This window comes from Rattus norvegicus, chromosome 17 (genome assembly GCF_021556685.1).
Source record: "Rattus norvegicus strain SHRSP/BbbUtx chromosome 17, alternate assembly SHRSP_T2T, whole genome shotgun sequence".
Taxonomy (NCBI): domain Eukaryota; kingdom Metazoa; phylum Chordata; class Mammalia; order Rodentia; family Muridae; genus Rattus; species Rattus norvegicus.
Window position 1 is genome coordinate 2874976 of NC_141550.1, and position 13997 is coordinate 2888972.

Here is a 13997-nt window from a genome sequence, read left to right on the forward strand (position 1 = left end):
TTTTAGAGTAACTTCTATTTGAGGCCCAGTGTCCCTTGATGACTGACTTGATGTCACATAGAAGCGCCACCACTCAGATTTCCTAAATGAATGTTTTGTAGTCAACAAAGGAACAGAAAATCATTCAGCAAATCCATCTTCATGCATGCATGTTCCTGTTCTCTCCTTACACGAAGCACAACTCACATCAGAGGTCACCTGACATGCATTGTTGTGGGCTCCCACTCTGCCAACTGAGTCCAGAAAACACTCAGATTCTATTAGGAAATTTCAATAAAATGAGGTATGCTCTTTCTTTTTTCTTTTTGCTTTTTTTTTCTTGAGATAGAATGTCACTACCCTGGCCTAAAATTCAGAAAGACTGGCCTATCACCATCCCCATGTCCCAGGATTACAGGTATGCACCTCTATGTCCAGCTGAAATGTTTTTTGAATGTCTTAGCTTTGAATCAAAGAATGAATGACAAGGTAAGAATTAAAGAATAAAGCTCATGGTTTTGATGTTCAGTAATACCTACTGAAATCTTATACTCATAATTTAAACTGGCAAATCATTTCCTATGTTCTCAAAAATGGGGTTATTTTCTTTACCTTGTTCACTTTCTCCATGTAAAAATGTTTCAAATGTGTGTGTGGATATACACCTGTGCCATGGGTGTAGGTAGCAGTGAGAAAACACCTCACAGATGTCTCTTATCTACTTCCACTATGTGAGATTTAGACATAAAACCAAAGGAGGCTTTTAGGTTCAAGTGATATTATAGATCTGTATTTGATTTAACATTTTATATACTGCAGGTTTCTGACATACATATGCCAGACCCTAAGTATAGAAATAAGAAAAGAATTTGTAGGTAACATAGGTCTATCAGACATTGAAATCAGGTCATCGGGATTAGAAGCAACCAGCTGTACTCACTGAGACAGTTGTCTGGCACTCATTTGTGGTTCTGAGAAAAGTGCTCTGAAGAAGTATTTCTACAAATGAAAGAACACTTAAAAAAGAGTAGCACAACATTTCCTTTTGCAAAGAAGATTTATTATCAATTTGTACTCTTTCCCTCAATCCTTATAGCGCAAGGTATTTACAATCTGAAAAGAAGGCAGTATTTTCTGGTGAAATATTTCACCTAATCTTTTTTGAGCATCAGTGAGAAGGCTCATTGTGAAATGTCTCTGGTGTGCAAGGGTGGGAAACTGATCTAGATCACTACATTAACAATGGCCAAATACAGATCATACAACAAATGTGAATCATAAAAATATAATTGTCAAATTATGTATATACACACACATACATATATATCACTTCAAGTTATGATGTGAGATACAGATAGCTGATTGCTCCACAAGATTACATCTCTAGGATCAGATGAATTTGGGTATACACATTAGATTATTGAGTGACCCGAACACTTCTTTAGGGTTAGTGTGTTTTGTAGGCACACATCATCAAGCTTCAGGGCATAGGAATCTACCAGGATTTCCAGATTCATAGAGAATTGTGTTTCAGTAACACTCTGGCTGTTCTCCCATAGCCTATCTTTCTGTCTTCGAGCACTCAGCAGGCATTTCCTCTGGTTCCTCCTAGAATCAAGGTGGATAGTTTGCATAGTACATTATTCAACGTGCAGCAGTGTGAACTATCAAATTCACAGGCAGAACTGTTCCATGGATATTACCAATTAAGGAGAGATTTTGGATACAAATTAAGATATTTGTTTCTGTGACTTCAGGCTGGTAATAAATTTGTGTAAATGATTTGCCATGCATACAACAAACTTTAATATCTATTTCAAAGGTTTGAAAATACAAAGCACAAGTACAATTGGTGATCTCTACCAAAACACTTGAGTGAACATGGGAAATAATTTATTTCCTTCAAGGATATGATGAAGAAGAGATAAATAGGATGCATTTCTTGAAATTTAAACACACGATATACATACAGTCTAAAATCAAGTCATTTTCATGGATAGCACTTTTATCTTGTATAAGTTCTTTTTGTTTGTCCCAGAGAAGAGGGGTGCATATAGAGCCTAGTGAAGCTATGTGACATTCCTCTCAAGTTACTTCCAATTGGTGAAGAAAGAGGAGAGCAATCAATAGCTGGGCAGAGGAGACATAGGAAGAGTTTAGGCAAACTGGACTTTGGGTCACAGGAGAACCACAAGGGAGAGAAGAAAGTTGATAGAGAAAAATAACCTCCGTTTATATAAATAATAAAATAATGGCTATGTAGATGACTAATTGGAGTTAAGCATAGCCCAGAGGAAACAGTGCAAATTATATGATAACATTATTGTCAGGAAATACACATAATAGCATAGAGCATAAATATCTACCCATCTCCTGTTCTGATTAAGGTTTATTATAAATATGAAGGTTTGTGTGTCTTTTCCCTGGAAAATAAATGGTAAGTGGTGGGGTAGAAACCCTGGAATGGGATTAAATTTTTTCTACACTACTGTAGACATTTTATCACAGTGACAGAAAAGGCACGAATACGCACCCATTGAAATTTACACCTGAGTGAGTTCTTTCATGGAATGAAAGTGAACTGTGAAACCTAAACCAGTTACTTTATCAATGAAATTCATAAAGCTATTATCATTATGAATTTACAGGTACAAACAAAATAGAGACATCGCCACACTTGGTCAGATAGTTGACACTTGCTATATAGTTTTTCTCAAGAATGAACAATTTCGGGTAACTTCATGAAAGTGGGTTATCTAAAGATAGTACCAAGTCCATCAGAGTCATAGATTGCCTTAATTATGAGTTGTTAGAGATCTTGAAAGACTACTGTGATATGCAATATTTAACAGATTACTCCACCATGAAAATACCACAAAGTGCAAAATTTTGCCACATTGGCTATATTAATAGGGTTTCCTGCAGCATGTATTTTTCTCATTTCAAAAAATTACCACATTGCTCATTTTCATTAGGCTTCTTACAAGTCTGTGTTATTTTATACAGTATAAATGTCAACTTCATAGTCCTTACCATGTTACTCACACAGGGTTTCTCTCATTGGTGGGTTATTTTATCTCTTCTAAGATGTATTATGTGGTTAAAGATGACTGTGTAGTGCAAAGGTTTCCCACATTGTATAGATTCATAAGGTCTCTGTTTTTGTGTGAAAGTGTGTCTGTCTCTCTGTCTATCTCTGTCTCTTTATCTCTCCAGCATGTGCTCCTTGCTGTATAAGGAGGTAACTGTGCTGGGCTGGGCACAGTCTTTACCATCATGCTTATATTCAGGTTTCTTTCCAATACAAATATGTTCAGGATGATGAAGACTTTGATCACATTCATAGGGTTTCTCTTCAGCATGTTCATTTATACTTTCAACAGTGACGGCATTGTAAAAAGGCTTTCTAACAGTCATTACCTTGGTAGTTTCCTCTCTAGAATGTCTTCTTTTATACATTTGTAGATTATAAAGTTGAGAAAAAGCTTTGTCACATAGATTACACTTGTAGTGTTTCTCTCTGGTACGTATGTTTCCATGCCTTTTAAGATGACTGTGGAGTGTAAAGTTGTCATCACATTGATTACATTCGTAGGGCTTCTCTCCAGCATGTAGTTTTTTTTTTATGTATTTGGAGACTATAGTTTTGGGAAAAGGTTTTGTCACATTGATTGTATTTGTAGGGTAACTCTCCTATATGTGTTCTTTCCTGTATTTGGAGACTACTATGTCATGAAAAGGCTTAATCAGATTGAACACAGTTTAGGGTTTCTCTCCAGTATAAAGTCTTTTTTGCTTTTGTAGAATACTATGTCATGAAAAGGCTTTATCATATCGCTTACATTTGTAGGGGTTTCTCTCCAGGATGAATTTTCCATTACTTTTAGGATAACTGAGATTTGGAACCACTGTATCACATTGTATAGTTAGTTGTAGAGTTTCTCTCCTATATGTGTTGTGACTGTGCTGTGAAAAGGCTTTATCACATGGATGACATTCCTATCCTTTCTCTCCAGTATGTGTTCTTTTATGTTGTAGGACATTTCTGTGCTATACAAATGTTTTACCACATTGATGACATTCATAGGGTTTCTCTATAGGATGAAGTCTCCTATGCCTCTGGAGGTTTCCTTGTTGTGAAAAGGCTTCACCACATTCATTACATTCGTGAAGTTTCTCTACTGCACGGAGTTTTTATAATTCTAAAGCCTACCATATAGTAAAAAGGCTTTATAACATTGATTATATTTGTAGGGTTTCCTCTCCAGTATGAATTATTTTGGGCATCTAGAGGCTACTATGTTGTGAAAAGCCTTTATCACATTCACTACATTTGTATGGTTTCTCTCACAATGAATACATTAGAAGGGTTTCTCTCTAGTAGGTATTTTTTATGTTTCTGGAGTCTGTCATGTCAAGAAAAGGCTTTATCACATTAATTGCAAATTGCATTTGTATGTTTTTTCTCCAGTATGAATTCTTTTATGCTTAAGGAGGCTACTCTGTTGTGAAAAGGCTTTATCACATTCACTACATTTGTAGGGTTTCTCTCCAGTGTGAATTCTTTTATGCCTCTGGAGGCTACCGTGTTGTGAAAAGCCTTTATCACATTCATTGCATTTGTAGGGTTTTTCTCCAGTATGAATTCTTTTATGATTCTGGAGGATACTCTGTAGTGAAAAGGCTTTATCACATTGATTACATTTGTAGGGTTTCTCTCCAGTATGAATTCTATTATGCATCAGGAGGTTACTATGATCTGAAAAGGCTTTATCACATTCACTACATTTGTATGGTTTCTCTCCACTATGAATTCTTTGATGTGTCTGGAGTCTATAGCAGTGTGAAAAGGTCTTATCACATTCATTACATTTGTAGGGTTTCTCTCTAGTATGAATTCTTTCATGCTTATGGAGGATACTGTGTAGTGAAAAGGCTTTATCACATTCATTACATTTGTAGGGTTTCTCTCCAGTATGATTTTTTTTATGTCTTTTAAGATTACTGTGATTTGCAAAAGCTTTCCCACATTGAATGCATTCATAAGGTTTCTGTGCAGCTTGAGTTCTTTTATGTATTTGGAGAGTTGTGTAAGGAGCAAAGGCTTCAACACACTGAATAACTTCAGAGGGCTTCTTTTCTGAATCGATCCTTTCATTCCTTTGAGCATGACTATGAGCATGTAAAGCAAAGGGTTTTCCACAGTGAGTATATTCGGAGGGAATCTCTGCACTCTGACTTCTTTCATGCCTGAGAAGATAATATGCACATGTGAAAGGTTTACCACACTCATGAACACTTTCATCTGGATGATTTAATGTTACTGTTTCTCTAAATATAAAGAGGCATCTGGCCTTAATTTTTTTCACTTCGTTCACATTCAAGCTTTCCCTTGACTATGGGCTGTTTTGCATCTTTCAAGATCCCTGAGATGGCAGAGCATTTATTACATAGCTCAGCTTTACATATCCTTTTTCTATAAAAGGTTTTTCCCAAATTTGAAGAAAATAAAAAGAGTTCAGAGTTTTAACACACTAAGTGTATTCCAGTTTTTAGTGAACTAGTCATACTATATTTGTGAAGTGATCCATGAGAAATAGAAGCATTTCTACCTTTCCGGTACTCAAGAGAATTTACTACAGAATGAGGTTGCTTATGTGTTGACAATAAAGTTGGAAAATCAATTAATTGAAAACGTGTATCATGCTGAAATATCCCACTATAACTGCTACCCACTATATATCTTCACATTGCTATGGGAAAGAGAGTGAGAGAAAAAGATTGAATTTGATAGATATATATAGAGAGAGCCAGATATGTACATTGGTTTTTTGATTGAATTCGATAGATACAGAGAGAGAGCCAATATGTACATTGGTTTTTTCAATATCCCTTTTATATGTATATAACATGGTTTGTATTCACTATGATATCTGATATACCTATGAAAGGAAGACTAACACAGTGCATTCACATAGTTTACCATTTTGTTCTTCATAGACATGTGATAGAGGGATTAACACATACAGGGATTACTGCACGACATCCTTCTTAACACCAATAATCTGCCTATCTCGCTAAATATAATGAAGTCACTATAATATATGAGTAACACTAGCTTTACTGTAGACTATTTGCTTATTAGAAGCTTTGAGACATATATTTATCAATTATTTAATGTGTGTAGCTTTTATAGCAGAAACATTTTGTCAGTTGAACAGTGTAATTCAAAAAAGGGTTGTGTTTCAAATGGTGATATACACTAAGGCATTGTTTCCAAGTCCTCTTACTTAAAGGAATGCCTTGGAAAAACAATTAGATACAGGACACTGAGGACCATGGTTTTTTTTAGAATGTATCAACCATCAATTCACTTAGAGTTGTGCTTATTTACATTGTTGCTTTACTTTAAAATTTTCAGCACACATTTAAATTTCTTCAGAGTCATAGTTGTACAAGCTTGCACACAAGAATTACCTTCTTTGTCTTCTAGACCTTTGACAATGTTCCTCAATATTTTGGTCTTCCCAATTACAACCTAAAATAGAGTAACAGAAAAAGTATGGATAGAAAATATGAAAAATGTAAGTTACTATCGTCAGTGAACCATAGAATCATGCATGCTTTACTCACCAAATTCTGCATCCATCTCAATTGAAATTTCAGAACTGCATCAAAAGAAAGAAATTGTTTTCTCCAATTTTAAAACAGGAAAAGGAATTCATACTCTTACCTATAGCACTGAGGTTCCTATAGGTCTCCAGCATGACATCTTTGTAGAGCTTCTTCTGGAAGGGATCCAGCAAAGCCCACTCCTCCTGAGTGAAGTTCACATGCACATCCTCATAAGTCACTGTCTTCTAGAGTATCCCATACATGAGTACAAAAGAAAGCATGATAGAGACAACATTAGTGGGGCATGTATTCCTCAAAGAGACTGTGTTCATATAATTATGGGGACTGTCACACTTACTTCTTGACTCCAAAGTTCTACTATAACTACCAAGTCATTTTAGAAGGAAATTTAATATTGAGGTTCACCGCTGTCATTTCTCATTCTGTTGAACAGAATGTAGCCTTTCTAGAGAAATGTCAACTACATATGTAAAGAGGACACAGATCTACAAGACCAATAGTGCTTACCACACATCAAAGATATTGCATTAACATTAACAATTGTTAATTGTAAAAATCAGCTGTGTCTATTGTCTTATGCCTTTAACATTGCAGTTAGGAGAGAGAAGCAGAATTATCACATTGAGTCGGATGTCAGTGTGGGGTATACAATGAGTTCTAGAACAGCCAAAGGTACATAGTAAGACTTTGTATCCTCTACCAGAGAATGAAACCAGAAATATAGAAAGAACTCAGGTTTTTCCTTAAATTCCTAAGAGCAATATATGTATAATCCAGTACCGGATTCATCTTCCTGGAACCCGAGGTGCACAGGTACAAATCATAACTTTAACAAGATATAACCAAAAGGGATTATATGTTTAAACAGTAACAATAGGACAGGAGAAAATCTTAGCAATGTGAAAGTTGATTAGATGGAAACAACACAATGTAGGAGAGATAGCTCAGCAGTGAAGTATAGGCCGGGTTTTTATGCTTTGCCTGGGAATCTGCATGTAAATTATGAAGGCCCTTGTTTCTAATTGGATTTTTATTGATCAGTAATATTGACAGCAGGCAATGGAAACAGTGAAATAGGTGAGAATTCCAGGTTCCCAAAGGTGAGGAAAGAGAAGGAGAAGACATGAAAGAGAAATGTGCCATGCTTTGGAGAGAGCTACCCACCATGTGAGATGTCCAGATGAAGGATCATTGGCCACTTCCCCAGGCTGAAGATTAGAATTGCAATTAAGCTGAGAGTAGTTTTATGGTGGTGAGCAACGAAAAGGTAACTGGGCAACTAAGCTAAGGGCAGATATAGAGCATCAAGCAAAGAGTAATGGGAAAGACACACTAGCTGTGGGAGGCTTGGAAAAGCACAGTGAGTGAGACATAAGTCAGGGTAAACATATTAATGTGTGTACGTGTGCGTGTACGTGTGTACGTGTGTGTGTGTGTGCGTGTGCATGTGCGTGTGCGTGTGTGTGTGTGTGTGTGTGTGTGTGTGTGTGTGTTGTATTGTGTGATTTTGGTCCCCACATATATGGGAACCAGAGCAAGGCCTGGAAGTGTGCCTGTCAGGAGCTTAAGGCAGGGTAGTTAAAAGGATACATACTACAGGAAAAGCTCTGCTGGTCCTACAAATAAGTGATCTCGATTGCCTGCATTTACAGGAGTATCACATGTTTCCTTTATTCCTCTTTCAGGAGGTTTCAAACAATTGTCTGAATACTGTGAGGACTGGACACACATGAGGTGTATATTCATGCATATAGGCATATTATTGATAGTCTTTCTAACATAAATTCACAATACACAGGATAGGAAGAAAGAAGGTCAGTGTCTGCAATGACTGAGAAGACTCAGCAGTATGAACATCATGAGTATGTGGCATCCCAGGAAATACAATGAGAATGTCTCTGAAATTTCAAAAATGAAGATGTGGGGTAAGCTCAACAAAAAGGCATATGCTTGATGTATAAAGACACATACATTCCAGGCCCATTTATGTCAATAAAAGAGAAAGGCCAGGAGTGTTGGCCCACATCTGATCTCAGCACTAGAAGCCAGAATCAATTTGATCCCTACATACAAGGCCTGACCGGCCTATGGGTCTACTTTGAGGACAGCCAGTACCACAGAGAGAAACATTGTCTTAAACAAAAAATAAATTTGAAAATTATGAAAATATTAGTTAAGCAAAGGAGCTTAACATTGAGTTGTTAGGTCAGAAGAGACTTTGCATTCCACATATGATATCATCCTTATCTATCTTTTAGGTTCACACCACAGATTATACTATAAACAATTTAAGGATGGAGTTAAGACTATTTGGCTTAGCTACTTGGTGGTTGGGAGATTTACACAGCAAATATACTTCACCAACTATTTCTTAACTACACCAATACTTCGAAAAAAAACTTCAGTGACAGTGTCCTAAGTGGAAGGTCCCAGAAGATGCAAAAGATTAAAAGAGTGCAACATAGAAAGTATAGAAGGTTGGGTAGGGGTAGCCAGGAGCTAAGACTTATGCTAAGGAAGCTTCTGAAGAACAGCAGCATTTGTACTACCTACAGGGAAAAATGGAAAGAAATGGAAGACTTCCACGAAGTCAGCAGAAACTACCATACAATGTGACAAACTACAGAGGGATCTAATCAAACAATGCTACTCACTGAGTACAGGGAAATCTCATCAACACTAGACACCATGCCTCGTGTGGTGTGGAACTGATATCATCAGTCCCATGTGGTAGGAACTGTTGGATTCTCAGGAAGCAAGACATCCTCTCTCCAAAGGACCTGGCCATACCATTGCCAGCTCTCCCAAGCATATGCCTGGTTTCAGAGAAGGAGCTTTGGTTTTGATTCTGATAAATAGCTCAAGGCCTTAGAGAAAGGTTCCAAGTCCTAGGCCCCAGGCGTTTACAGGCTCTGCTAAGCATGCAGTTGTGTTTGAGAAGGAGCCATGTAATTCTCTATACATGAAGGCCTCATGGAGAGACTTGCTGGAGAAGGACAGGCCTTACCACAACAGTGTTTTTCATTACGAATGGTTTCACCAGAAGTCTTGCCCATGTGGCAGAACTGTGCTGTTCTGAAGAAGAAAAATGGCCCTTTATGGCACACTAGGCACACTAGTATTGGTTGTGACCTTGCAATGCCCCATTGAGCAGATTTTTCCAACAGGGACCTATATCTGGAGATGAGCCTAGTGGCTGTTTGTTAATAACTACTGTCTCTTTTGTTCTGAACTGGAGTCTTATTTCCCCACAATTCTGGTGAACAACTATGTGTATCCTACCACCCTAATCTCTAACAAGCTGGGGCACCATGCTACTTACCTGTAGCTGTTTTAGAGGCAATCAAATTTCCTCAGCTAAATTCTACTTGTGCATTGTGAACAATACAACCCAAATAAGCCCATGCAAAGGAAACATAACTCAATATGAATACAAGCTACATGTCTCGATTGGACAGATCTACCATTACACTACTCTAGTCCCCAGCTGAGATCCCTTAAAATGGAGGTTTCTCTAGGCCAGGCGCTTCAGCTCCATTTTCCTTCCTGAATTCTCACCTTCCCTCACTTCTCTCCTTCTCCCTAAAGCTTTTCAGCTCTACCTTTCCAATCACCTGCTCTAGCCTTTATTTTACAAGTTAAAATGTGGAGAAGATTCCAATAAAGTCACTTGAGTATGTGAAATAATCCTCATTCTAGGCAGCCCCTCTTGGTGAAGTGGAATTAGCATCAAAATACAAACAGCATTAGAGCAATCCACAGTGCCTCTTACTATTTCCTAAGCAGTGCAAAATCCTTTACATCAAAGATTCTACTCTTCCCACCGCAGATTAAATTTCCTGTGCTAACCAACCTGTGAGATGTGGTTTTCAACACCCCCTCCATCCACACACACAAAATTAACTCCACATAGATCTTAAATGGCAAGGAATAAATTCTACAGGATGCTGAAAAACTAGATCTCCGAATTTGGAATCTTGCCAAAGACGTGCCTACGCAAAATCCCTTGTACCAAATGCTTTGTGCAGACGCAGCTCCCATACTGAAGTTATTCATTTGAAACCCATGAAAACACCTAGTGGCTAGGACCACAAGGAACCTCCAAAATGGCTGCTAATTTCCACCCAGCCCACGGAGGGCCACCTCCCCATCCTCAGTCCTCTGATAATTCAGGTTAGGGGCAGTGGTCTCATGCTCACCATGATGAGACTTAGTGGCTCAGGGCTGGCACTCCGGAAAGCACTCACAGGAGATGTCAAAACACATTACACCAACCTTAAATGCCTGCTCAGCAGTAGAGCTGAACCAGCAGCAGGGAACAAAGCACCTAGATGAACCCTCCTCTTCTTCTGCTTGGAGGGTCTTCCTGGAGGCCCTGATTGGCCAGCGAATCCTGAGTGACATAAGCACCTCTCTTAGGGCTAGATTGTGCTGAAGGGACACATCAGCTTAAGGTTTCCTGGGCCACCATTCTAGTCCAGGAGCTGACTCTTTTAAGATCAGTTAGCTCAGTGGTAGAGCGCTTACCTAGGAAGCGCAAGGCCCTGGGTTCGGTCCCCAGCTCCAGAAAAAAAAAAGAAAAAAAAAAAAAAAGATCAGGAAGATTTGTGTTTCAGTATCAAATATGCCTGTCCTCCGTTATCCCACCTTTCTATCTTCCAGCAGGAATTTCTTCCCCCTCCTCCTCCCACCCATTCTTCTTGTCCTCATTCTCCTCTTCCATATATACTGCTCCTGTTTTCCTTCTCATGCTCTTCCTCCTCCACTTCCTGTTCAGTTTCTTCTGCTCTGCCTCTTCCTCCTCCTTCCTCATCTTGTTCTCCTTCTTCTTCTTGTGGTCTTGTTCCTCTTCTTGTTCTTCTTTTCACTCTTCCTCTTCCTTTTCTTTTCTACCACCCCTTTGTCCTCTCCCTCCTCCTCCACTCAAACTATACCTCCTTGAATCAAGATGGATAGCTTCTAACGTCCATGATTCACTATATGATCCCTTAAAAGATGGGGTCTTCCCAATTAAAAGAGCTAACTGGACACAAAATATGATGTTTGTTTCTGTAACTTCACACTTACATCAGGAAACTGTAGCTACTATTCATCTGCTATATAATGTAAGGGTCTGAATATCACTGAAGGCAGACCCCAGACTTAGATAGTATGCAAAACCAAAGAAGGCTTATTGTACAGAGATGGTCTTCTTACAGAGGTCAACCATTCTTTGAAATACCAACCCCAGGAAAAGCACAAAATCATTTTATAGGGAACCAGGGAAAATCTCTAGCATAATAAAATATTTCTTTGGTAGATGCTATGAGGTCACACATTGTCAGTGTTTTGCATCCCTGTGTTATGAACTTTTAACCATGTAATGAAATAGGGCTGCCCAGTGCAAATGGCCTACTCGGAGCAAAGGTATTTCCCATATTTGTACTTATACCTGGACTGGTCTCTGGGGGGGGGGGTTTATGAATTTTTTCTAGATTTTATTGCCTGTTCCCAAAGCTGGTGTTTCATGACTTTCTCTCAGTTAATTGTGGTCTATTCCTGAAGCTGGTGCTTTATGGCTGTTTTTTTCTAACAGGCCTGGTGTTCCAAAATGGATACAAGGGTTGCTTCAGTGGAGATAAAAGGGGTTTATCCTTTGCTTTCAAAATAATTCTCCAGAAATGGGGTTTATCTTGTTCTTTCAATATGAGAATCCAAACACTGAGAAAAAAGTAGGATATGGATGGCAATCTCAGTGGAGCACTATTAGAAGCCAGCACATCTTCCTCAGTGGGAGGTGAAAACACATATCTGTATTAGGAGAGGTTTTCCAGATGAACAGAACCCAAAGCATGGCTCTCTCTATGTATGGATGAAGTGGATATACAGAAATGTCTCATGGAATGTTGTCCACGAGTGAAACAATGACTGTGTAACAATGGCAAGCTGAAGAATACAGTCGTGTCTGTATGTCTCAGCTGGTCTTCAGCATATTCCAGAATTCCTAACACGGAACCTCTAATGCCAGAAAAATAGTGATCTCTCTTGCCAGAGTATGGCAGGAAGTAAAAGAAAAAGTTCCCATAGTCATCATCCTTACATATGTAAGCTTCTACCAGAAGATATGGCCTAGATAAAGATTTTTCTTGTCAACTCAAAAGCTCCAGAAAAACAGAGGGGTTTTGCCATGTTATATATTCCAAATAAGAAAAAGACCTCACATTAACCACCTGTTTCAGTTTAGGTAGTTGACTGCAGCACTTTGACGTGAAGGGCATTTTACCTCATCCTGAGTGCTGTGTGTCTGAAGGCTGTGACATTCTAAAGAAGACTCCATTTCTTTTTTTCCTTTTCTTTCATAGGATATTTTCTTTATTTACATTTCAAATGTTATCCCCTTTCCCAGTTTCCACTCCAGAAACCCACTATCACATAGCCCCTCCCCTACTTCTCTGAGGGTGTTCCCACAAACCCACCCACTCTTGCTTGCCTTCCTGGCATTCCACTACACTGAAGCATTGCAGCTTGACAGGACCAAGGGTCTCTCCTCCCACTGATTTCCAATAGGGCCATCGTCTGCTACATATGTAGCTGGAGTCATGGGTGGCTCCACGTGTGCTCTTTTGTTGGGCGTTTAGTCCCTGGAAACTCTGGGGAATCTGTTTCGCTGATATTATTGTTCTTCCTATGGGGTTGCAAACCTCTTTAGGTCCTCCAATCCTGTTTCTAACTCCTCCATTGGGGACCCCGTACTCAGCCCAATGGTTTGCTTTAAAAATCCACCTCTGTATTTGCCAGGCTCTAGCTGAGCCTTTCACGAGACAGCTTTATCAGGCTCCAGTCAGCAAGCATTTCTTGGCATCTGCAATAGTATCTGTTTGGTGACTGTATGTGGGGTGAACACCCTGTGGAGTATTCTCTTGATGTTTTCCCTTCAGTCTCTACTCCATACTTTGTCTCCTTATTTCCTTCTCTGGGTATTTTGTTTCCCCTTCTACGGACTGAAGCATCCACACTTTGGTCTTCCTTCTTCATGAGCTTCATAGGATGTGTTAATTTTATTGTGGGTATTCTGAGCTTTTGGGCTAATATCCATTTATCAGTTTGTGGATATCATGTGTGTTTGTTTGTGACCAAGTTATCTCGGTTAGTATGATATTTTACAGTTCCAACGATTTGCTTAAGAATTTTATGCAGTCATTGTATTTAATGGCCATGTAGTACTCCATTGTGTAAACTTACCACATTTTCTGTATCCATTCCTGTGTTTGAGGCCATCTGAGTTCTTTTGAATAAGGCTTCGATTACATAGAGCAGCATGTGTCCTTGGGAAATGACACCCTTGACAGTAGTCACAAAAATATAAAATATATTGTTGTGACATTAACCAAGCAAGTGAAATG

At 38.7% G+C, this 13997-nt stretch overlaps 1 protein-coding gene across 1 annotated transcript; it reads right to left on the reverse strand.

Annotated features, from left to right (window-relative positions):
* Positions 1 to 1250: 1250 nt before the first annotated feature.
* LOC147999936 (uncharacterized) lies at positions 1251 to 13995 on the reverse strand. The gene is made up of 4 exons (XM_087591797.1): positions 13837 to 13995; positions 6713 to 6839; positions 6457 to 6517; positions 1251 to 5229 (listed from the first exon to the last, which is right to left on the reverse strand). Exons 1-4 carry the CDS (start codon positions 13912 to 13914, stop codon positions 4410 to 4412), a joined length of 1086 nt encoding a protein of 361 aa, XP_087447923.1. The 5' UTR covers positions 13915 to 13995; the 3' UTR covers positions 1251 to 4409.
* Positions 13996 to 13997: the final 2 nt, after the last annotated feature.